Raw genomic sequence first — 22,668 nt, forward strand, 5'->3', positions numbered from 1 at the left:
GTTCATTAATCTTAACAAATGTACCATACCAATGTAAGATATTAATAATAGGCAATAGGATGGGGGAGGCAAGAGGGTATGTGGGAACTCTCTGCTTGAGAAAAATAAGTAGATGAATAGAAAAATAAAAACAACAGGGTCTCCCTAACTCACAGGTATTGTAGAGATCATGAGAACTTAACAGGAGAACACTCAGTAAATCAATTATAAATGATAAAAAAAATCAAATTACATATTAGGTGAAATATCCAGAATATGTAAATCTGTAGAGACAGAGAGCAGATGAGTGGTTAGCCAGGGGCTGAGGGGAGTGATTCTGATGGGCACATGGTTTCCTTTGGGGAGGATGAAAATGCTCTGGAACTAAAGATGATGGCTGCACAACACTGTGAATGCACTAAATGCCACTGAATTTTTCTTTAAAATAGATGACTTTATGCTATGTGAACTTCACTTAAAAATGTCAGAGAGACATTTGACATGACAGTTCTAAAACCTCGTTTATTCTACAAGTCAGATCCAAGCCTTTGGAACTTCAAAGCCCAGGATTTTCTTACAAACCCACACTGGGGAGTGGGGGAGGGGAGTGGTATGGGTGTAGGAAAAAATAAAACATGTGCCTTAAAATCATAAAGTTGAGCCTCTGCTCTGCCATTTACTGGCTGTGTGACCTCAGGCAAGTTACTCCATCTCTCTGAACTTGTTTCCCCATCTGCAAAGTGCAAGATTGATAGGACTATTCAATGAGACCCTCAGCTCAGACCCAGGTGCATGAAAAGACATGGAGGCAGCAGTCCCTTCCCTCCTGTCCCCCTCCTCCCAATTGTTCAGTGGGACTGATGGATTTGCCACACCTCCCCCATCAATTATGAAGCTTGGCTGAATGCAAAGGAGTAGGGGTGAGGGTCAAGATTTCAAGAGGTGCTAATTCCAGAAATAATCCCTTCCATTAAAAAGTACAGATGATTAAAACCACAATGAGATATCACCTCACACCAGTAAGGATCGCTACCATCCAAAAGACAAACCACAACAAATGTTGGCGAGGTTGTGGAGAAAGGGGAACCCTCCTACACTGCTGGTGGGAATGTAAATTAGTTCCACCATTGGGGAAAGCAGTATGGTGGTTCCTCAAAAAGCTCAAAATAGAAATACAATTTGACCCAGGAATTCCACTTTTAGGAATTTACCCTAAGAATGCAGCAGCCCAGTTTGAAAAAGACAGATGCACCCCTGTGTTTATCGCAGCACTATTTACAATAGCCAAGAAATGGATGCAACCTAAGTGTCCATCAGTAGATGAATGGATAAAGAAGATGTGATACATATACACAATGGAATATTATTCAGCCATAAGAAGAAAACAAATCCTACCATTTGCAACAACACGGATGGAGCTAGAGGGTATTATGCTCAGTGAAATGAGCCAGGTGGAGAAAGACAAGTATCAAATGATTTCATTCATCTGTAGAGTATAAGAACAAAGAAAAAACGGAAGGAACAAAACAGCAGCAGAATCACAGAATCCAAGAATGGACTAACAGTCACCAAAGGGAAAGGGACTGGGGAGGATGGGTGGGAAGGGAGGGATAAGAGGGGGGGGAAAAAGAAAGGGGGCATTACGATTAGCATGTATAGTGCGTGGGGGGCACGGGGAGGGCTGTGCAACACAGAGAAGACAAGTAGTGATTCTACAGCATCTTACTATGCTGATGGACAGTGACTCTAATTGGGGTTGTGGGGGGGACTTGGTGAAGGGGGGAGCCTAGTAAACATGTTTCTCATGTAATTGTAGATTAATGATATAAAAAAAAAAGTGTAAGGAGCCATGGACATACAATGGGGAAATGACAGCCTCTTCAACAACTGGTTTTGGAACTGGTTACTGTCTAACTCCATACACAAAAGTAAACTCAAAATAGATCAAAGACCTCAATGTAATTCAATAAACCATAAAACTCTTAGAAGAAAACACAGGCAAAAATCTCTTGAATATAAACATGAGCAACTTTTTCATGAGCATATCTTCCTGGCCAAGGGAAACAAAAGCAAAAATGAGCAAATGAGACTACATCATGCTAAAAAACCTTCTGTACAGCAAAGGACACCATCAGTAGAACAAAAAGGCATCCTACAGTATGGGAGAATATATTCATAAATTACATATCCAATAAGGGGTTGACATCCAAAATATATAAAGAGCTCACATTCTTCAACACCCAAAAAGCAAATAACCTGATGAAAAAATGGGCAGAGGAGCTGAACAGACACTTCTCCAAAGAAGAAATTCAGATGGCCAACAGGCACATGAAAAGATGCTCCACATTGCTAATCACCAGAGAAATGCAAATTAACACCACAATGAGATATCACCTCATACCAGTTAGGATGGCCAACATCCAAAAGACAAGCAACAACAAATGCTGGCGAGGATGTGGAAAAAGGGGAACCCTCCTAAACTGCTGGTGGGAATGTAAATTAGTTCCACCATTGTGGAAAGCAGTATGGAGGTTCCTCAAAAGAGTAAAAATAGAAATACCATTTGACCCAGGAATTCCACTCCTAGGAATTGACCTTAAGAAAACAGGATCACAGATTCAAAAAGACATATGCACCCCTATGTTTATTGCAGCACTATTGACAATAGCCAAGAAATGTAAACAACCTAAGTGTCCATCAATAGATGAATGGATAAAGAAGATGTGGTACATATACACAATGGAATATTGTTCAGCCATAAGAAGAAAACAAATCCTACCATTTGCAACAACATGGATGGAGCTAGAGAGTATTATGCTCAGTGAATAACCAGGCAGAGAAAGACAAGTACCAAGTGATTTCACTCATCTGTGAAGTATAACAACAAAGCAAAAACTGAAGGAACAAAATAGCAGCAGACTCACAGAACCCAAGAATGGACTAGTGGTTACCAAAGGGAAAGGGACTGGGGAGGGTGGGTGGGAAGGCATGGATAAGGGGATTAAGGGGTATTATGCACATAATATAGTGGGGCACAGGGAAGGAAGTATAGCACAGAGAAGACAAGTAGTGACTCTGTAGCATCTTACTATGCTTATGGACAGTGACTGTAATGGGGTATGTGGTGGGGACTTGATAATAGGGGGGAATGTAGTAACCATGTGAAACCTGAGCATAAGATTGTATATCAGTGATACCTTAATATAAAAAAATGTGTAACTGATCAACTTTGGAATGATTTGCTTTAACAATCTTAGCTTTGCTTAGATGTTTACCACTGATATATATAACAACTGTAACTTTATGTTATGATTTTCCTTTTGATATATATATTAAATGACATATATTTATACATAATAAATTAAGAGATAGACAAAGAATAACATAAAAAAAAGTGCAGATGACATATACATATACTACTTCCATTGGCCCCTTCCTGGCAAGGTTTGCTTATTGGTCAAGGTTATTCTTGAAGTAGGCAAATTCAAGGCCAACCCGAAGTGGGCTGGGAGCAAAACAAACACTCCAGCCTTATCTTGAGGCCATGGGACTATAAGTAGGGAGGTGGTAGGTGGCTTTAGTCCTTTCTCTTGCTCACCAACTTGACAAACAGAATGAAACTCCTTATTCTGACTGCTCTGCTCACAGGTAAGCCAGTCTCCCCAGCTCCATCCCATTCGTGTGCTAAGATCTCCTCTGGAATGGGGGCCACAGTCACAGGGCTGGCCAGACCTGAAGTCTTTATTCAGGGCTCTCCTTGGACCTTAACAGCTCCTGTACTGGTGTTCCCTCAATCTTCCTGCAGCTAGCACCTTTTCAACCTTCAGGTCTGAGCCTAGATGACCCCTTGCAGAAAGGCTTACTCTGCCCTCCCAAGCTAGGTGAGGCCTCTCTCCCTTCTGTCTACCATATTGCCTTGTACTGTTATCTCCCAGCACCTACCTTTGCCTGCAATTTGTATCTAGTTGATTCCTTTCCTTTTTCATCTGCCATCCACCCTGAAGCATGGACTCCATGAGAGCAGGAATAGCGCTCATTTGCAGTTTATTGAATGAATTAACGGAATCAGATACATTGAAATTCAAATCCTACCTCATTCATCCATTGTCCATTCATTCACTCAACATGGATACCTCCAGGGTACCAGGCTCTGGGCTGAGACTGGGGACTCAGAGATGAATGAGCCATGGTCCCCGTCCAAGGAACACACAGGAACAACAGCTTTGTGCAGGTCTGTTCCTATGCAAAGAGTAGAGCTGGCTGCATCAGAGAGAGAAAACAGGGGTACAGGAGGACAGGGTCTGGAGATGGGCCAAGGTAGACAGGTAACCAAAGAGGCTGAGCATGGGGTAGGATGGTCAGCTGCCACCCTTCCTTTGATCTGGGGCTTAAGGACATAGAGCGACTCCAATGTGCACAGCGGATCAAGGAAAGAAAGGGGAAGGCATGGGGCAAAGAGATGATGCTGGTGGCCAATTGAGCAGGATTCCACAGTCATTTAGTGCTATCTTCTCTTTAGGGCATCAAATCTCACACGGTGGGGCTCTGCAAAGGAGATGAAAGGGCTTCCTCGAGTCTGCTGAGCCAAGCCTTGTTCTTGGTTCAGGCAAACACTCATCGAAAGGCAGACTTTTTAAACCTATTCAGTAGATATATATTGAGCACCTACTATGTGCCAGGTACTTTCTTTAATTCACTTGTTTGGTTATTTCATGTATTTTACTCATCATAAGTTTATTTGAGCACCTACTATGTGTCAGGCCCAATGTCAGGCCCTGTGGGATGAAAGGCCAGAGGCTGGTCCTTGACTTTATGGTCCTATGAAAGGTCTTATGATTACAGTCCTAATCAGTAGGTGGATATGGATTGTAAGAGGTATTATGAAGCAAAGAATATGAAGAAAAGTGACAGCAAAGGAGCCACTTAGCTTGGGTGGCCAGGAAAAGCCTTTTTGAGGAAGTGGTATTAAACAGATCTTCCAGCCTTTTGGAAAGTGAGATGATGACAAGTGTACCAGGCAGAGGGAACAGTAGGTGTGTGGGCCGTGAGGCAGAAAAGAGGTTGTCTGCTGAAGGTAGGAGGGCACACAGGTCACTTTATTATTTCTTAAATTCCTGTCCTACATCAACCCTGCGAGTCCCCACCCAACCCTCCAATTTGATTCCCCTTTCCCGGTCCAATTTTTCCACCCTCTAACACAATATCCAATTTCCTTATGTATTACATTTATTGTTTACTGTCTTTCTCCTCTACTAGACTGTAAGCTCAATTAGGTTACAGAAATTTTATTTGTTCAGTGATACATCTTGAGCTCCTAGGACAGATTCTGGCTCATGATAGATGCCCAGTAAATATTTGCTGGATAAATAATGCAGATCCCATTGAAAACATGTTCCCACAAAAACTAGTACACAAACGTTAAACGTGGCACTATTCATAAGAGCCAAAAAGTATAAATAACCCAAATGTCCTTCAAGTGATGAATGAATAAACAAAATGTGGTCTATCCATATGGTGGAATATTATTCACTTATAAAAAGGAATGAGGTACTGATACATACAACAGTGGATGAGTTAAAAAAACATGATGCTAAGAAAGAAGCCAGTTACAAAAAGCCACATATTGTATAACTGCATTTCCACGAAGTGCTCAGAATAGTCCTTAGAAACAGAAAGCAGATTTCTGTTTGCCAGAGGGAAGGGGAGGAAAAGGGAATGATTGCTAATGGTACAGGGTATTCTTTGGGGATTGATGAAAATGATCTGGAATTAATGGTGATGGTCGCAACACAACTCTGTGAATATAATAAAACCAGTGAATTGGACATCTGAAGTGGTCAAATGGTGAATTTTATCTCAATAAAAACAGCGTTTTTAAAAAAGTGTTCATTTAAAAAATTCCTACTCACTTGACCAGGTTCCTTGTCCAGCTCTCTCCCCAGAAGGGAGCTGCCAGGAGCTCGGGGAGGCGGGGGCGGCGGGGGCAGCGGAGAGTCTGAGAGCTGGCAGGAGTGGGGCCCTCGGGCGCTGGCAGAGCTGATGAGGATGAAGTCGAACTCTAGCTGTCTTGTTGTAGTGGGCGCTGCCCAGAGCAGCGTCAGCCCGCGGGCAGTGTGGCAGTTCCGCAGCATGATCAAGTGCACGATCCCCGACAGCGACCCCTTGAAGGATTACAACAACTACGGCTGCTACTGCGGGCTTGGTGGGTCAGGCCAGCCTGTTGATGAGCTGGACAGGTGAGTAATGGATCTTCTGGGAGAGTGAGGTAGAGTGTGAGCACAAGCCGGGGATCTCACGAGAAGGGACTTGCATATTTGCTAAGGCTAACACCTTTTCACCATTTGTCTTATAAAGAAATGTGTTCCAAGGAGAACCTGAATCCAGTGCTCCGGGTTCGGGCTGGAAAACGGAAGGTCGGAGGTGTGAAGCAGTGGGTGCTTCTGCCCTCTAGTGGCCGAACATTGCAACACAAAACACCACGGCTATTCAATTGCCGCCATCTAGCAATAATTAGAACTATCCGGGCATCGTCAGAATATGTGATTGTACTGTATTCCTGCAACCATTTTTATATCGCCTTTAATAAATATGATAAAAGGACTTAAACATCTCAAGCTACAGGACCCAGTATCTCCCAGAGCATGTCAGCTAAATCATCCCCACCTGTTTCTGAGAGAGCAGGTGCAGGTTGCCCAGCTGTCCTGCTGCCCTGGCCCTGCTCCTGCCTCAGCTCTGTCCCTCCCCCTCTCCAGGTGCTGCCAGACCCACGATAAGTGCTACTCACAAGCCAAGAAACTGGACAGCTGTACATTCCTCCTAGACAACCCCTACACCAAAATCTATTCATATTCATGCTCTGGCTCTGAGATCACCTGCAACAGTAAGTTGACCCCATGTTGGCTTATAGGCCCTGGGCAGGCACGGGGGGGGGGGGGCAGAATAATAGTAACGATAGCCACCATACTAAACTGATCATTTTCTTGGTGCCAGGCAGTATCTCCTTTAACCCTTGCAACAACACTATGGGATAGGTACTATCATTACCCCCATTTTACAGCTAAGGCAACCAAGGCTCAGAAGCTGAGCCAATTACTCAAGGGCACACAGGTGTTTGGCTCTCGCACAGGTCTGTATGACTCCAAAGCCACTTCTCTTAACTGCCATGCTATACTGCTTCATTATTTCACTTTTTAAAAACTTAGAACTAGGTACTTAGTACATGCCAGGTACAAGGCTAGGCGACTATATGAGAGGTTTTATTAGCCCCACTTTACAGGTGGAGGCTCAAAAATAGTCACTCGCCCCAAATCAAACAGCTTGTAAGTGGTAGGGCTGGTATTTGAACTCAGTTTCTTCTGATTTCAAAGAATCTGGTCTTAACCACTAAGTGAAGTGCTCATGGGGAGTGCTAAGTTATGTCCCTGCACAAATGTGGTCCTGAAGAGCAGACAATTCAGAGAGCTGAAGGGTATTGTCATGCTAGGCCAGCATTCTGGATTTTCATTGCCCTCCACTTTGTGGACCTTACAGACAGGCCCCACTTTTCAAAACTGTAACATATTGGAAGGAACATAATTCAGACCCAAAAATGCTATGAAAAAAATTACCCAAAATCCCACCATCCTAAAAAATAAAGTTTACCCCTCCCTCCATGTTCCCTTTTGCCCTTATCCTTGAAACAAGGTTTATATCATTTTCATCATCTACTAGGCATGCGCCCAACCCCAAGCCCTGTGTTCCTCCTGCATGAAACTTCCCACCATCTGCTTGGGTCACTCCCTCATTCCAGGCCCTTCTTCAGCTGTCACTCCTCAGTTGAGCCTCATCATGTTCTTTTAAATCACATATGTACTTCTGTCTCTCTAGCATTCTCTATTTTCTGCTGCTGCTTTATCTTCACCACAGAATTTCTCAACAGCTGATATATCTATGCTATTTCTTCATTTCCTATCTCTCCAATAGAAAGTGGGATCTGTAGGAACAGGGATTGTTATCTGTTTTCTTCACTGCTATCTCCCCCGAATCTAGACCAGTACCTGCCAGACAGTATTTATTCAGTAAGTATATGATGAATTCATAGTCTAGATACAATCTTGCATTATGCTTTTTCACACTTATTACCATGTTTTGACAATTTTTCCATAGTGCCTCAGAGTCTTCATTGCTACTGTTATGTAATTGCTATATAACATGGCTTAACTTGCTTCACAGTCCCCTGGTAACAGATATTTCCATTGTACTTCACTTTAGAAAGCCAAATATATGGAAACTATATTTTTGCACTACCACTTGGCCAGCAACAGTTCCTTTCTATAGATTCTGGACTTCTCTACAAATCTGATGAAAGCTATGGACGCTCACACAAGGGAAAAAAACACACACAAATTTTTGCAAATAATTTATTTTTAATGCAGCTGCCTTAAAAGCAGGGAAAGAAGCCTACATCAGAGGGTATTCTTAGTAACAATAACTTGCTAAATAATTATCTTATTGTATATACTTTATAATCTAATTAAGAGCTAATTTGTGCTTTAATGGCTGAGCAAGGAAAACATTTGTGATTCTTAAAAGAAAGGCTCAAAGAGGAAAGAAAACTTATTTAATAAGATTATTGAAAGTAAGCAGAGACATAATTAAATTATGGATAATAAAGTTGAAATGCATTTTATTATTTTTTTTTGAGAGGGCATCTCTCATATTTATTGATCAAATGGTTGTTAACAACAATAAAATTCTGTATATGGGACTCAATGCACAATCATTAATCAACCCCAAGCCTAATTCTCAACAGTCTCCAATCTTCTGAAGTATAACGAACAAGTTCGTACATGGTGAACAAGTTCTTACATAGTGAATAAGTTCTTACATGGTGAACAGTGCAAGGTCAGTCATATCACAGAAACTTTCGGTTTTGATCACGCATCATGAACTATAAACAATCAAGTCAGATATGATTATTCGTTTGATTTTTATACTTGATTTATATGTGAATCCCACATTTCTCCCTTATTGTTATTATTATTATTATTATTTTTAAATAAAATGCTGAAGTGGTAGGTAGATGCAAGATAAAGGTAGAAAACATAATTTAGTACTGTAAGAGGGCAAATGTAGATGATCAGGTCTGTGCCTATAGACTAAGTATTAATCCAAGCTAGACAAGGGCAACAAAACATCCATGGATGCAGAAGATTTCTCTCAAAACAGGGGGTGTGAGGTTCTAAGCCTCACCTCTGTTGATCCCCAATTTCTCACCTGGTGGCCCCCCTACGACTGTGCCTGTCTTAGGTTGTTCCTCCCTTGAGGAATCTTACCCGTCTCTGGCTAACCAGTCATCTTCCGGGGCCATACAGGGAAATGTAAAGTTGGTAAGTGAGAGAGAAGCAATATTGTTTGAAAAGGTTAGCTTTTTACTTCTTTGCAGATTTATGCCCTGTGGCTTCTATGCCCAGCATTTGTCTTGAGGTATCTTTACCACTTGGAAGAATTATGATACTCTGAAATGCATTTTAAATGTTACCTTCATTGTTTCTTTTGGTTAAAAAAGTAAACAGAGTCAAAGTAATATAATTTCAAACTCTACAGAAATGTATGTCATGGAAAGTGAAAGGTGCCTATAATCGTACCCAAAATAACCAGTTAGGTATATAGCTCTTCAAAATTTTTTTGCATATACTAGCTATTTTCTGCTTTAATAAAATACCTTAGAAATACTTACACATATATACAAACTTAATTCCTTTAAATGTCTGTAGAATATTCTATTGTAAGAATGTTCTGTAACTTGTACTTTAGAGAAATATGTACTTTAGAGAAACTGGCTTACTAAGCTTCACTAAGTTGAAATGTATAATACTTTGCTGTCTTCAAATATATGTTTTAGGGTTTTCCATATGATTTATAATTGCTTTCCTATGTTTACCAGAGATCTGTAGTTATATGGGTTTTAAAAGGAGTGAGCTCCTTTAGGGGAGTGAAATAGGACTGTCCAAAAGGTAACTGTCACTCCTAGGATTGCTAGATAAGACAGAGGTTGCCCAGTTAAGTCTGACTTTCAGATAGACAACAATTTTTTAGTCTATGTGCCAAATACTGCGTTCACTGTGTATCTGAAATTCCAGTATTTTTATTTGCTTGATCTGTCAACCCTAAGTTTGCACCAATGGAATGGCCACTGGATTATTCCAATTAATTCTTCCTGTCCCCAAATTATACAAACCAAGATCCACCTTGGCTCAGTCATCTCCTCTTGCTCTTTTCCAGACAAAAACAAAGCCTGTCAGGACTTCATCTGCAACTGTGATCGCGAAGCTGCTATCTGCTTTTCAAAGGCTCCATACAACAAGGAAAACAAGAACCTGGACACCAAGTACTGTCGGGACTGAGTATCACCTCCAGAAATCATCCCTACCTGCCTCATGGCCTTCACCTTATGCTGTGCCCTCTATTAAAGCACTTTGTTGAAAGGCCTCACGTTTGGAGATTGTTTTATTCTGTCTAAGATTGCTTTATTCTATCTACTGAACATGACTTAAGTCTCTTTCTAGTTCTTTGTGAGCATTCCTTCCAGCCTTGGAAGTTGAATTAGAGGGATATTTCCAGGAATTGAGTACCATGAGACCTCAATGACCAACAATCACTGATTATGTATTCTGTGCCAGGACTGTGTCTCTAACTTATCTAGACTGTCCTATGAGGTTTTGAAACTATTAGTAAATCCCACTTTTCTAAGCTGAGGCTCAGTAGGAGACGGTCCTTGTCCGATGCTATGCATCTAGTAAGTAGCAAAGAAGAGCTCTGAACCCAGGGAGTCCAACAGAACACACAGTCTTAACCATTACGCTACTCTGGCTGAAGCTGTGGGCTCTTGTTCAGATTAAACGAGCTCAGATGGAATAGCCATTCTGTGCATACTATGCTACAGTAGGATTGCAAGGGATTCAAAATTAGATCGCAGCCTTCAACGAACTGTAAAGGTCATAAATGTCCTTCTATGGAAAGAAACTTCAAGCCCATGTTCGGATGAAAGAAATGTACAATTTTAGGAGACTGTTGCAAATTCCCATTTTGGGGGGATGGGGTGGGGTTGTAAAACAAGAGAAAAACAGTCACCCGAGTACTCAATCTAGGTTCTAAAAATATCCCCCGTCGTAAAAAACTACCTCTTTTTTTGTCATTACTGGCGTTGGGGAGAGAGAAAACATGAATAGAGCATCTGCTGGGTGCTTATTTCAGGAAACGCAATACCGGAAACACCTCTACAGTGGCTGGGCTGATTTAAATTCATAAATAAAACTGGAATGAGAGTAATTTGAAGTCGAGATTTTACCTTAGCATCCGCAATATCTTCACAGTGCTCATCACATCGTACAAGCTAATTAAATAATTGTTCAACGAAGGTGCAGTGTGGTGCAACGGTTGGCGGCAGTCGAGGAGCAACCACGAGGCCGTATTTACCTTTTCAGATCACGTGACGCCGCGCTCTCAACCCATTCAACCCTCCGGCCCGGAGGGATTTCAGAGCAGGAAATATGATTGGGTATATTTTGGGCACGTGGCTCTCGGTTCCTCTCCCCTATTGGTGAACAGCGGCCCAGCCCCCGGCCTACCTCCGCGCCTCCCAGGCTCTGGCCCCAACTTCTCACGCTTCGGGGCTGAGCCAGCGCAGGCGCAGTAGTTAGTAACGACCGCTGGGTGTGGCGTCCCCAGAGGTGCGTTCTGGGGACGAATCCGGCAGGAAGGACAGAGTGGGCGAGTCGCATGTGAAAAGGGGGCGAACTCACGTGGGCATGACGTGGGGGCCAACTTCCTCACGGGGCTCGTTCCTCTCAGAGTCTCTCACTTCCTGCACACAGGCCCCTCCTATTCCAGCCCCCTAACGGTTTCTGGTTGCCGACCCCTTTGCTTTTTATCCCTGGGAGTGGCCGCGGGGGCCAGGAAGGCGGGTGCAGGGAATCAAAGTGGGGTGAGGAGGAGGAGCAGCCTAGGAGAGCGGCGGGTGGATTTGCAGCCAAAGGCCACTGGGGCGCCCCAAGTTCCCACTTGCATCCCCATCCCTACTTTCAAGAGTAAAAAAATGGCGTAAGAATTTGCAGTTCTGACCTCCATGCTTTTGCGTTTGTTGGTGCCTGCCTTTGGAATGCTCTCCCTTTTCCCTCCTGCTTATCGCCTATTTATCTTTCAGAACTTAGTTGGAGTCACTTCTGGAAGTTTCTTGAGCCTTTGAGCCTTGCCCTTCTTCCCTCCCAAAATACAAGTTGCTCACCTACCAGCCCCCCACCCCCGCCCCGCCCCGCCCCGGGTTTCTGGAGCATTAAAGAGAGGGACCAAGCACAGAACACGACAGACTGGGTTTGATTACTGGCCTGGGCACCCTAGGTGACCTTGGGCAAGTTACATAAGGGTTCCGAGCTTCAGGATTCTCATCTTTCTAAAAATTGTGTGCAGGTCATAGGGTTGAAGTGAGTCAGTGTGTTGTAAAATGCTTCCTACAGTGCTTGTATAGTAAACATTTAATAAATAGTATTTTGGTAAGGGTGAGCAGGATACTCTTTCTTTAGAAAGGCTTTATTACATCAATCAAGACATGGCTTTTGTAGTTTTTTTTAAAAGGCAAAGAGGTGCACAAAAAGGAAATACGGCTCTGAGGAAGATCTGCAAGTCTAGTTAAAGTAGTTCTCAGTAACGGGCAAAGGTTCAGGGGGTGTGATGGCTTCCCCTCCCACCATCTGGCTCTCCTCCCATAACCTTGTGACAATGGCTGGCACTTGCTTACTGGGTGGCAGGCATTGTGCTCTGAGCTTCACATATATCATTATTTTCTTTAATCTTCATAACCCACTGAGGTAGCTACTATTATCCATTATCCTCATTTATAAAGAGACGGAAAATTAAACAACTTGTTCAACTTGTTCAAGTAAATAGCAAGACAGGGATGGAAATCCAAGTCTGTCTATATCCTGACTTTCAATTCCACCCTGTTTTCCTTTTCCAACAAATTGAGAGAAAAAAAACAACACTCCTCTTTCTTGGATGAGTTTTTTTTTCCATGAGGTAGAATTTACCTATTTTGTGACATAAAAAATAAAAAATTGATCTCAGAGCACCATCCTGAATCTCAGCAAGGGTAATATATTTGGAATTAACTATATCTGGCAGCAACCTCTGCAGTTCCTAGGAGCAGGGTGACTGACTCACCCTGGTTTTAGTCCTGAAAGTCCTGCATCCCAGAAAATCCTTCAGTACTAGGCCACTTGGGACAGTTGGTCACCCTACCTAGGAGTGTTGAATTTCCTATTGGGCCTTCCTCTCTGATCCTCTCAAGAAAAGTTTGGCATTCCCTAAAGACTGCCCCTTAAGGCATGCCCAAGCATCTCTTGGGTTAACTTTTTATTAAGTGAGCTAATACATTGTGACATACTTCCCACAGTGCTCAGGATATGCTCAATAATGCTGTTATTTAAGAAAGAGGTGAGAGAAGGATATTCAGTTTATGACAGCATGAAAGAATATGAGTTAGTGGGAAGGACGTTTTAAGTACTTGTTTGCCTTTGTGACTTCTACTCACTGTGATAGCTCAGCAGAACCATGGAAGCAACCAAGAAAGGACACCACCGAAAAGTCATGCCCAAAGCTGGGCTTATGCCATTAAAACCATGTAACCAGGGCAGTGACACACTGATGGCACCTACTGGTAGATGTTTGTTATTCCCAACTGGGCACTTATAGTGGGTTAGGAACCGTCATGCTGGGAGAAAGCAAGAGATGTAAGGAGACATGCGGAGCAGCAGCTTCAGGAAATACCAAGTTCCCCTCGACACACATTTTTTGGAAAGAATTACATCTCAGTAACAACAAACATTCCTAAGGCCCTCAAGATAATGGTTTCATGAATCATGCCAGCATTAGGTGATGAAAAAGCCTGCCTTCCCTCCCTGGTAACCTAACCTGGTCTCCACTACCCACCATGTTTTAACTATCCCTGGTCTCCTGGGCCAGGTGTGCTGCCAGCTTCTACTTCTACATTACGTTGACTTACTTCTAACCATAATTTTCAGGCAAGTGAGAAGCACTGCTTTTAAAAAGAAAAAAACTGGGAGGAAAGTCTTGGATTCTAGGCCTGGCTCTGAAACTATGTACTATGACCTTAGGTAAGTTTAGATCTTAGTTTCTTCAAAAATAAAATGAGGAGGGATGACTAAATTTGCTCTCACCCAGTCATTCCATGCATGACTCCAAGACATTTTCTGGTAGAGAATAAGGGTGGAGAAAATAGCACATCTTCCATTAGCCACTTAAGGGCAAGAGCAAGAGGTTGTGTCTTTGTAGCCTTAGCAACTTAATAGTCAGTAACTGCTGATTTGTGGATGAGAACAGTTTAAGATTTAAAAGACCCAGATTTGGACACAATTATTGGTATCGACTTTTGGTAACTGAGCAAATCTGATTCAAAGCATCTTAGGATGCTCATCTACAAAAAAAGCTGGGATGAGATTTACAACAACCTTCAGCCTCTTCAGAATTAATTAATGACCATGAACACACTTAGAGTGGTGCAGGTGAAAAGAACTCTTGTGTTTTCAAGTTCTTAGATTATCCCATTTAACTGAAATTTGCTTCCTAGGCAGGTGCGGGATGAACATGTATTGCTTGCCCTAATTTTGGACAAAAGGCAGGCCAGAATAGTCTGTGATTCTTTGATCCACTTCACTTTTGATGAGATTGTGCAGAAAGCTTTAGCCTGGTACAATGATTCTTTCTGGCTAAGGCAGTAATCAAACAAGTCTTGCTGCTTCCTCGGCAGAAACAAATCCATTTAGGAGCTTGCTTGGGAATTCAGTTTCCTCTCTACAGACCAGGTTCAAGGCAGGCGTCTCATTCTGGCAGCTGAAATCAAGCAGAAGTCCTTAGAAAACCATGTCATAAAGTCCTATTCTCTTAGCTGATGAAAAAAATAATATAAATATAGACCCCATATACCTGGTGTGCTATTAAACAATAATTATTTTATTCTTTGGTTAATAAAAAATTAATACTGTTGCTCATCTTTCCAAAAAAATACATTAAAATGGTTCAGTTAAAGACATACAACCATTTGGAATTTTAAATTAAAGTCATTTCCTTCTTTCACCTGCCCACCATTAGTGAGATCCCCAGGTTAGCACTCCTGAGATTCTTCTGGCCTACGTATTCCCCAGGCCATTTCTTCTGTCTGGTGAGATAAAAAGGAGGCGAAAGCAGTTTTCCTATTAAGAGAAGCCGCTTCTCTGAAAAAGTCTTTCGTCAAGGGCAGTTCTCATCAGCCCCACTGAACACTAGGCAGTTCAGAGACGTGCTGGGAAAGAAGCTGGTTTGCTGCCCTCTACAGGTTGCACTTGGTGAGCTTCTATAAGAGGAAAAAGGAATGAATCCCTCAGGGATCTGAAAAGAAAGGAAACAAGTTGGTGCCAGAATAGGCCAAGGGTTGGGAAGAGGAAATGATTGAACATCAGCCTACCTACCATTCAAAAAAAACCACAGCATTTAGGACACGTAAAGATGGCCACTATATCTTGTTAAGTGAAAATAGGATGTAATATAACATTATGCACAAGTTGATTCAATTTTTGTAAAAACAGATTTAGTTATACCAGAATTGTTAAGCTTTGGTTATCTTGGTGGTGGGATTATGAGTAATTAGTCTATATTCTTATTACTTATTATCTATGTCATCTAAACTTTCTACAATATGTATTATTCTAGTAATGAGAAACTGGTTAAAAAGTATTTGTGCCAAGGGGACTCTTCAGGTGCTGGTCACATCCTGTTCCTTCTTCGAGATGCTGTATGTCTCCATCAGGTTGTCCTTTAACGATACATACACTTCTCTGTAAGTACAGTACACTTGAGTTAAGACAGTTTTTAAAAAGTGGGCGTATAAGAACTCTCATTCGTTGCTGGTGGAAATGCAAAATGTACAGCCCCTTTGGAGGGCAGTTTAGCAGTTTCTTACAAAGCTAAATATACTTTTATCATATGATCCAGCAGTGTTGCTCCTTGGTATTTACCCAAATTAGTTAAGAACTTACGCCCCCACAAAACCCTGCATGTGGGTTTTTACAGCAGCTGTATTTATAATTGCCAAAAACTTGGAAGCAACTTTGATGTCCTTCAGTAGGTGAAAAATACTGTGAGTGTAAAGGGGCAAGGGGCATATGGGAACTCTGAACTTCCTGTTCAATTTTGCTGTGAACCTAAAACTACTCTAAAAAATAAAGTCTATTTTTTTTTTTTGGGTAAGAAAAAAAGTTTATTATTTGCAACAAGTAAGGAGAACAATAGGGACAGCACCCATATCCCAAAACCGTGGTTTCCAAAGCCCATTTTTTTTTAAAGTGGTTGCTCTCCTTTGGGAATATACTAAAAACTATTGAATTGTACTGAGTGAACTGTATAGTATGTGAATTATATCTCAGTAAATCCGTTATACATATATTTTAAATAGTTGCACTCATAGATTAAAATACTGACACAAGCTACAGTATGGATGAGCCTTGAAAACATTATGCTAAGTGGAGAAGCCAGACACAGAAGGACACATATTGTATGAAATGTCTAGAATAGGCAGGAACAGAGAGATTAGTTGTTGCCTGGGACTCAGGGTTGGGTGGAGGTGGGGGTGGGAAATGAGGAATGACTGCGAAGAGGTACAAGGTTTCTTCTCGGGATGATGAAAATGTTCTCAAATTGGATAGTCGTGATTAATGTACAACTTTGTGAATGTACTAAAAATAAGTTAATTGTATGCTTTTAAAGGGTGAACTTTATGGTATGTGAATTATATCTCAAAAAAGTTGTTATTCTTAAAAACGGAAAAAAGCAATGGCAAATTTTGGAACATTGTCTTAAATAGCTATGTGCCTAGAATTTGGAAATCAGTCTATAAACACTTATAGCTTAGTGCACATTAAAAAATCAGTTTTAATTAACAGTGGCCATACCTTAAGAAGCCTAGAACCTTCTGTATCTTGTCAGTGATCTCAGTTGAATGGGAACTGGAACCTGATCTCTGAGAAGGCATTTACCTTTAGCAGCAGGATTCAAGTGAAAGTCCCAGTTTCTGGCTCAGGACCATCAGGCTGTGGTCAGTAAGGGTCTATTAAAGGCAGCAACTCTCCACAACGAGAATCCAGTTTCAGACACGCCAAGTCATCTGACCGTGTGGGCCCGATGTTCAGTACTGCAATGGGCAGCTTCTTCTCCCGGGCAGTGAGGATAAACCTGTAACCAGAGTACACCTGCACGAGGAGAAGATACAGGTAAGAGCTCTCTAGATACAGGAAGAGATGAACCAAATAAGGAACCTTTCCAGGGCCCCCCGTCCTGAAAAAGGGGCAGTTACCACCTCAACCAAGTCAGATACCTGCAGGGATGATCCCACCACCAAGAGGGAGTCGGCTTCTTTTACACGCTTGTGCACAAAGTCAACTGTATCAGGGCTCACTGTGTCCCCGAAAAAAACGACATCTGGTTTCAGAGGGCCTCCACAGCGAGCACAGGACGGGACCTGAAAGCTCTGTACCTGCTCCTCTGTGAGAAAGACATCGCCATCAGGGGCCAGGCCGTGGGCCTCAGCACTCCAGGTGGGGTTCAGGACTTCAAAACGCTCCTGCAGCACCCCGCGGGGAGTCTGTTCGCCACAGCCCAGGCAGAGAACCCTGAAACCAAAGATGAGGCTGAATGAATGGTCTGTCCTGGGGAGGCAAGAAGCTGCCAAAGACTTTTCATCCCCATCCATTTTTAGCCACTCCACTGTTGTCTGCTTTTCCTAACATCCAGTTATTTCCCCATTTGAGGAATACCGTCTCATGACCTCTTTAGCAGCCACCATCTCTCACCTTCCTTCCACTGCCAACCTTCTAGAACAAGTAAGGTACATATTTCCTTACTTCCCAGTCCTTGCTTAACTTTCTGCCTGGCTCATTCTTATCCTTAACACACTGCAAAGGCCTGACCACATGATTTTCAGTGTTCTTCCCTCCCACCTCTGCTCCCCTCATCAGCTGTAATTATTGCTGTTCATCACCATTCTCTCTTTAAAACACATTCCTCCTTGGTATCCTGACCCACTGTCTTCTGGGTCTCTTCTCACCTCTCTGCATAGCACATGAGCTCCGTGAAGGCAGGAACTTTGAGTCTGCTCTATGCCTACCACCTAGGAAAGGGCCTGCATACAGTGGGCACTCACTAAACAGCTGTTCAAAGAAAGAACAAAAGGTTGTTTAGTTGGTTCCTCCTCTGCTCCTCCATCTTCCAGCCTGCTTTCCTTCTATGCCCTCCACCCTGGGGACTCTGTTTTCACAGCTACAACTTCTCTGTGCCAATGGTTACCTCCTCTATCTAGAACTTTCCTTCTGTTCTCACTCCCAAACTCTAGTCCAATCTCCAAGTCTTCTCGACTGTCCTGTCAAGCTTACCTTCTGTCTTCAACTCCCATCCCCCAACTTCTCCATCTGTTCTCAAATTCTTTGGGTTTAACCTTTGGAAAAAAACTTGTTATGTATATTTTTCCTTTTACTCGTAATCTAGTCAGCCATCAGATTTTGTTGATTTTTTTTAATTAAAAGGACCCCTGTGAAATGACAAGAAGTCTTGGATTTGTTTTAAAATACTTAAGAAGAGATAGGGAGAGAAGGGATAAAGCAGACATGGTAAAATCTTTGAATCTGGATAACCGTATATGGGAGCTTATTTCTTTACATACTCTGCTTTTGTGGATGTTTGACATTTTCATTATGAAAAGAAGTTTTTACTGGATCTATAGCCATCATTAGCTCTCACATTCCCCTGAAACCACCTTAGTCTGAATCTTCAGGCTGACCTCCCTGAGCCACTCTTTCTAATCTTGTCTAGCATTTGAGGATGCTATTTTTATCACGTTGCTTTTTTGCTCAGAAACCACTAATAGTCCACTTTGTTCTCTCATAACAGACCTAAACTGCACTGAACAATTTTCAAATGCACCTATGATTTTCATCTAGCCTTTCCAGACAATCTGGTTTCATAGTAGTGTCCACAGAGGCCAGGCCAGACTCCTCTGGGACCTACAAAGTCCCTTCATTCAGAAAGCTCTCTATCCCCTCCTTTGCCTAGTCAAATATGAGCCAGTCCTAAGCCCCACCTTACCCATAAATGCTTTCCTGATGACTCCAATCTTTACTAAATCTCTGTTCTCTGAACTTGTAAGTAATGTCTATCAAGGACCACACAACACACAATTTGAACTTATAAGTGATGTCCACAAGGACCTTCACTCATGTGTGAAGTTGTCATTAAACATGTTGTTTTTGGATCCCCCCATCAACAGATTGCAAAGTTCTCACACATAAAGTAGACCATATTTTATACCTTGTTTTTGACCCCTCCACAGCACCAAGTAACACACCAGCACACACCACATGTTTTAGGCACCCAATAAATATTTGGATTGGCAGGAGGATCTCTAAGGCTTAAAGATAAGGAAATCCTCTCCAATTAGCTTCAAGTTATTGCCAGGGCTATGTGTGTTCATTCCATCAATATTTATTGGGTTCTGACTACATGCCAGGATATACTGCGTTCTATGTGCCTAAGTGCCAAAGATCTAGCAGTGTGTAGTATATGCTGTTGGTGCTCTGCTCAGGTTCCCTTCAAGACAACCTAGAGGCCCCTTGCACACAATTCTCTTCTAAGCCACTTACTGTGTCTCTTGCTTAGGGTGTTTACGGGCCAAGGAAGCTTTCTCCAGAAGAGTGGAGTCAGGGTTAGATAGTTAATTCCCCAAGCATGACCCTCAACCAGTGAGAAATGGGAGATGGATAAACCCCCCAGCTTCCTTGACTTCAGTGAGACAATTCTGAAGCATGCTCTAGACTGTCAGAGGGCCCTTCACAAGACTTAGCCCCAGCTCCCCTAAGAAGTAACCCCTTAACACACCCTCTTCTTGGCTTTCCTCCCTGCCCTGTTTCGCTTTCCCACTCCATAACTGAATTTGCTAGGATTGCCCCCAAAATAAACAACTTGCTCCCAAAGCCTTTTCTCAAGGGCTAATGAAGACAGCAGTGATCAAGACAGCCAAGGTCCCTGCTCTTACAGAGCACAGATTTCTGCATTCAAAATGGTTAGGCCTTCCTGCACCTGTGCATGCATCCGTGGAGCTCTGTCAGGCGCTGACTCCCTGCCTTGGTGTGCAAGGCATCCACATTTTGGGTCACCAACCAGTGCAGCTTTCCAAGTCTCTCCCAGTTGCTCAAAGCCCAGTGTGCCAAGTTAGGCTGGTGGGAGGAGAACTGAGGCCAGCCCACAAAGTTTCTCGCCCAGTACCGCTGGCGGATTGGCGCACTCCGTACAAAGTCCCCGTGCTGGATGGGCCTTCGGTCAGTGCGGGCATAAAGTCCCACCTTCTCTGACCTGTAGTCTGGGATCCCTGACTCCGTGGAGATTCCTGCCCCAGTCATTACTAGGAGCCTCTTGGAAAGGGTGATGAAGCGCTGTAATTCTTTGACTTTCTCAGGGTCCAGAGGAGGACTTGGTGGCACAAATAACCCAGTGGATCCATGTGAGCTCTGCCGGCTGATGGTCACCATCCAGCAGCCTTTTGCTGCCTTGAAAGTCAACCCAAAGTTCATCTTCATTCTAGAGAGAGAGAAACCTCATGTGAGAAACCGGTCTGTTTTTCTGATTGACTGAGGTATAACTGTCATATACCATTATATTAGTTTCACATATACAACATAATGATTCAATTTTATCATACACTATACAAATAAAGAAAAGCTTGGGTGGCATCTTCATTCCTCAAAATAGTGCCCCTGAATGGGATTTGGGAGCAGGTAACTGATGAGATTTCAAGACCCAGCCAATTTATATCTGGAAGCTGCCAATCCAAAAGGTATCTAATAATCAGCAAACTTGGACATTGAAATAATTTATGTGATGAGAGCCAACAACATGAGACTCAGAGATGGCTGGGGAGCAGGAATTTGTTGGCATTACATACAATACTGCCTTCTGGAAGATAATATCTAGGTATTAGAAAAATGTATTGTACAGGGGAGCAGTACAGGTTTTACATAATCCAAGGAAGCAATCCATCCAGACCATACTACTTCCAGGGTGGATTTCATGCTTATCTGAACATCCTACTGATAATGAATTCATCAGTGACTTCAGTACCTTGAAAGATGGCCCACAAATAAACAAGAACATCTCACTGGAAAGGTACAGCCCTCTCCTCCATACACACACCTAGAATACATTTGTAATATTATTTTGTACTCCAGTATTTTGTAAAACTGGGGAGGGTGTGAGTTAACTTGGGATTTGATAACTCAAACCTGTACTGAACTGAACATTAGGACTCTGGGTTTATGGAGAAAATTGACCCTTGCCAGCAGGATGCTGCTAAACTGGCTTTTCTCCTCCCCCCATCCAAAAAAAAGGAAAGAAGAAAATAATCCCATCATGGCCAGTTTAAGGCTACCAATGGTTTAATAACAAGCTAGCAAATTACTGAATGTTTAACAATTGGACCTCACCAGTACAAACTGATTCCAGCATCCCCCTCCTGGTTCCTATGAAGTTCAGCCTGAAACACTAAGTCTATCTGTTCATTATCTTTTTAACAATTTATTTTGGTCAAGAATTTTTAATACCTTTCATAGAATCTTGTCTCTACACTGGACTGTTTCAAACAGCCCAAGTCAATCTTGTTTTCCTGACCTCTTAAGGACCTATAGCCAGAGCTCTACTATGCTGTGTCCATCAGGTGGAAATAAGAGGAGACAGAGTAAAGTAAAAATTGGTAAAGCAGAATTCTAGAATAACATAAGGGCTATTCTGTCTCTCCTGGTAACACCTGGCTGGTTAGAACTAAATTTCTTATAAACTTCAAAAGGTTAACAGTTTACCCCAGAATCTTTAAAAACCCTTAATAGCTTTTGTTATTCCACTTATGACTGCATCTAAAGATGTCTCATCCGAATATATTTTTAGTCAATACCATCCCTTGAGGTACTGTGTGTTCCATAAACCTACTTCCCATTCTATAAGTTAGAATTATCTTATTTCTTCATAAGCTAAAAATGCTTTGGGTTCTAGTTATAGTAATGAAGTTCATATTTTTCAGGTTTTTTATTTTATTAATGTAATTCAGCACATGCACACCTTTTATTGTTTTTTTCCGAAGTCTTTCAGTTTACCCTCAATTGCAAACACTGCTACTTGGACACACAGTAGAGAGACCTAGGAACCTAGGAAGACATCTGACCCCAACTTTTCCAGCTGTAAAAACAAGGCTGACGTATTTGATAGAATGCAGAAATTCTTTAGCGACACGTACCCCGTATGTAAAATTTTATGCTTGGCTTTTCGCATCTGGGTCCAGGGCCCCTGTTTCTCCATGACATTCCACAGCAACACATGAGAGCTAAAGACACAGGGTACACAGTCCGGTTTCCTGGGTCCAAGGGCTGAGAAAACCCCGCTGAAAACACGCTCTTTTAGAACAGTTGCTCTCTCCTAGCTACCACTAAAGGGCAAAGAGGGTAAATGGTGTATCCCTTACAAGAAACCCACAACTTCTGGAAACCTGCAGCCCACAGAGAACACGCTTACCTTTCATAAGTTAAGGGACACTGCACCCCCGACAGAGGGACTGACCGGCTACATTTG

At 42.4% G+C, this 22,668-nt stretch overlaps 2 protein-coding genes across 4 annotated transcripts; one reads left to right on the forward strand and one right to left on the reverse strand.

Moving 5' to 3' along the window:
• Positions 1–3,522: 3,522 nt before the first annotated feature.
• Positions 3,523–10,448, forward strand: PLA2G1B (phospholipase A2 group IB). Its single transcript, XM_036929507.2, has 4 exons — positions 3,523–3,627; positions 6,056–6,215; positions 6,732–6,859; positions 10,243–10,448. The coding sequence occupies exons 1-4, from the start codon at positions 3,594–3,596 to the stop codon at positions 10,362–10,364; spliced, it is 444 nt and encodes a 147-aa protein (XP_036785402.1). The 5' UTR covers positions 3,523–3,593; the 3' UTR covers positions 10,365–10,448.
• A 4,509-nt stretch (positions 10,449–14,957) lies between these two features.
• Positions 14,958–22,668, reverse strand: SIRT4 (sirtuin 4). 3 transcript variants are annotated; one of them, XM_057491631.1, is made up of 6 exons: positions 22,612–22,626; positions 22,337–22,423; positions 20,134–20,631; positions 17,381–17,675; positions 16,959–17,255; positions 14,958–15,399 (listed from the first exon to the last, which is right to left on the reverse strand). In XM_057491631.1, the coding sequence occupies exons 2-5, from the start codon at positions 22,396–22,398 to the stop codon at positions 17,103–17,105; spliced, it is 1,008 nt and encodes a 335-aa protein (XP_057347614.1). In that variant the 5' UTR covers positions 22,399–22,423; positions 22,612–22,626; the 3' UTR covers positions 14,958–15,399; positions 16,959–17,102. The 3 variants fall into 3 exon arrangements, with proteins under 3 accessions (XP_057347614.1, XP_057347615.1, XP_057347613.1); XM_057491632.1 differs by lacking the exon at positions 22,337–22,423 and having other exon boundaries at positions 22,612–22,668; XM_057491630.1 differs by lacking the exon at positions 22,612–22,626 and having other exon boundaries at positions 17,043–17,255; positions 22,337–22,550.

Source organism: Manis pentadactyla, chromosome 14, assembly GCF_030020395.1.
Source record: "Manis pentadactyla isolate mManPen7 chromosome 14, mManPen7.hap1, whole genome shotgun sequence".
In the NCBI taxonomy this organism is placed as follows: Eukaryota; Metazoa; Chordata; class Mammalia; order Pholidota; family Manidae; genus Manis; species Manis pentadactyla.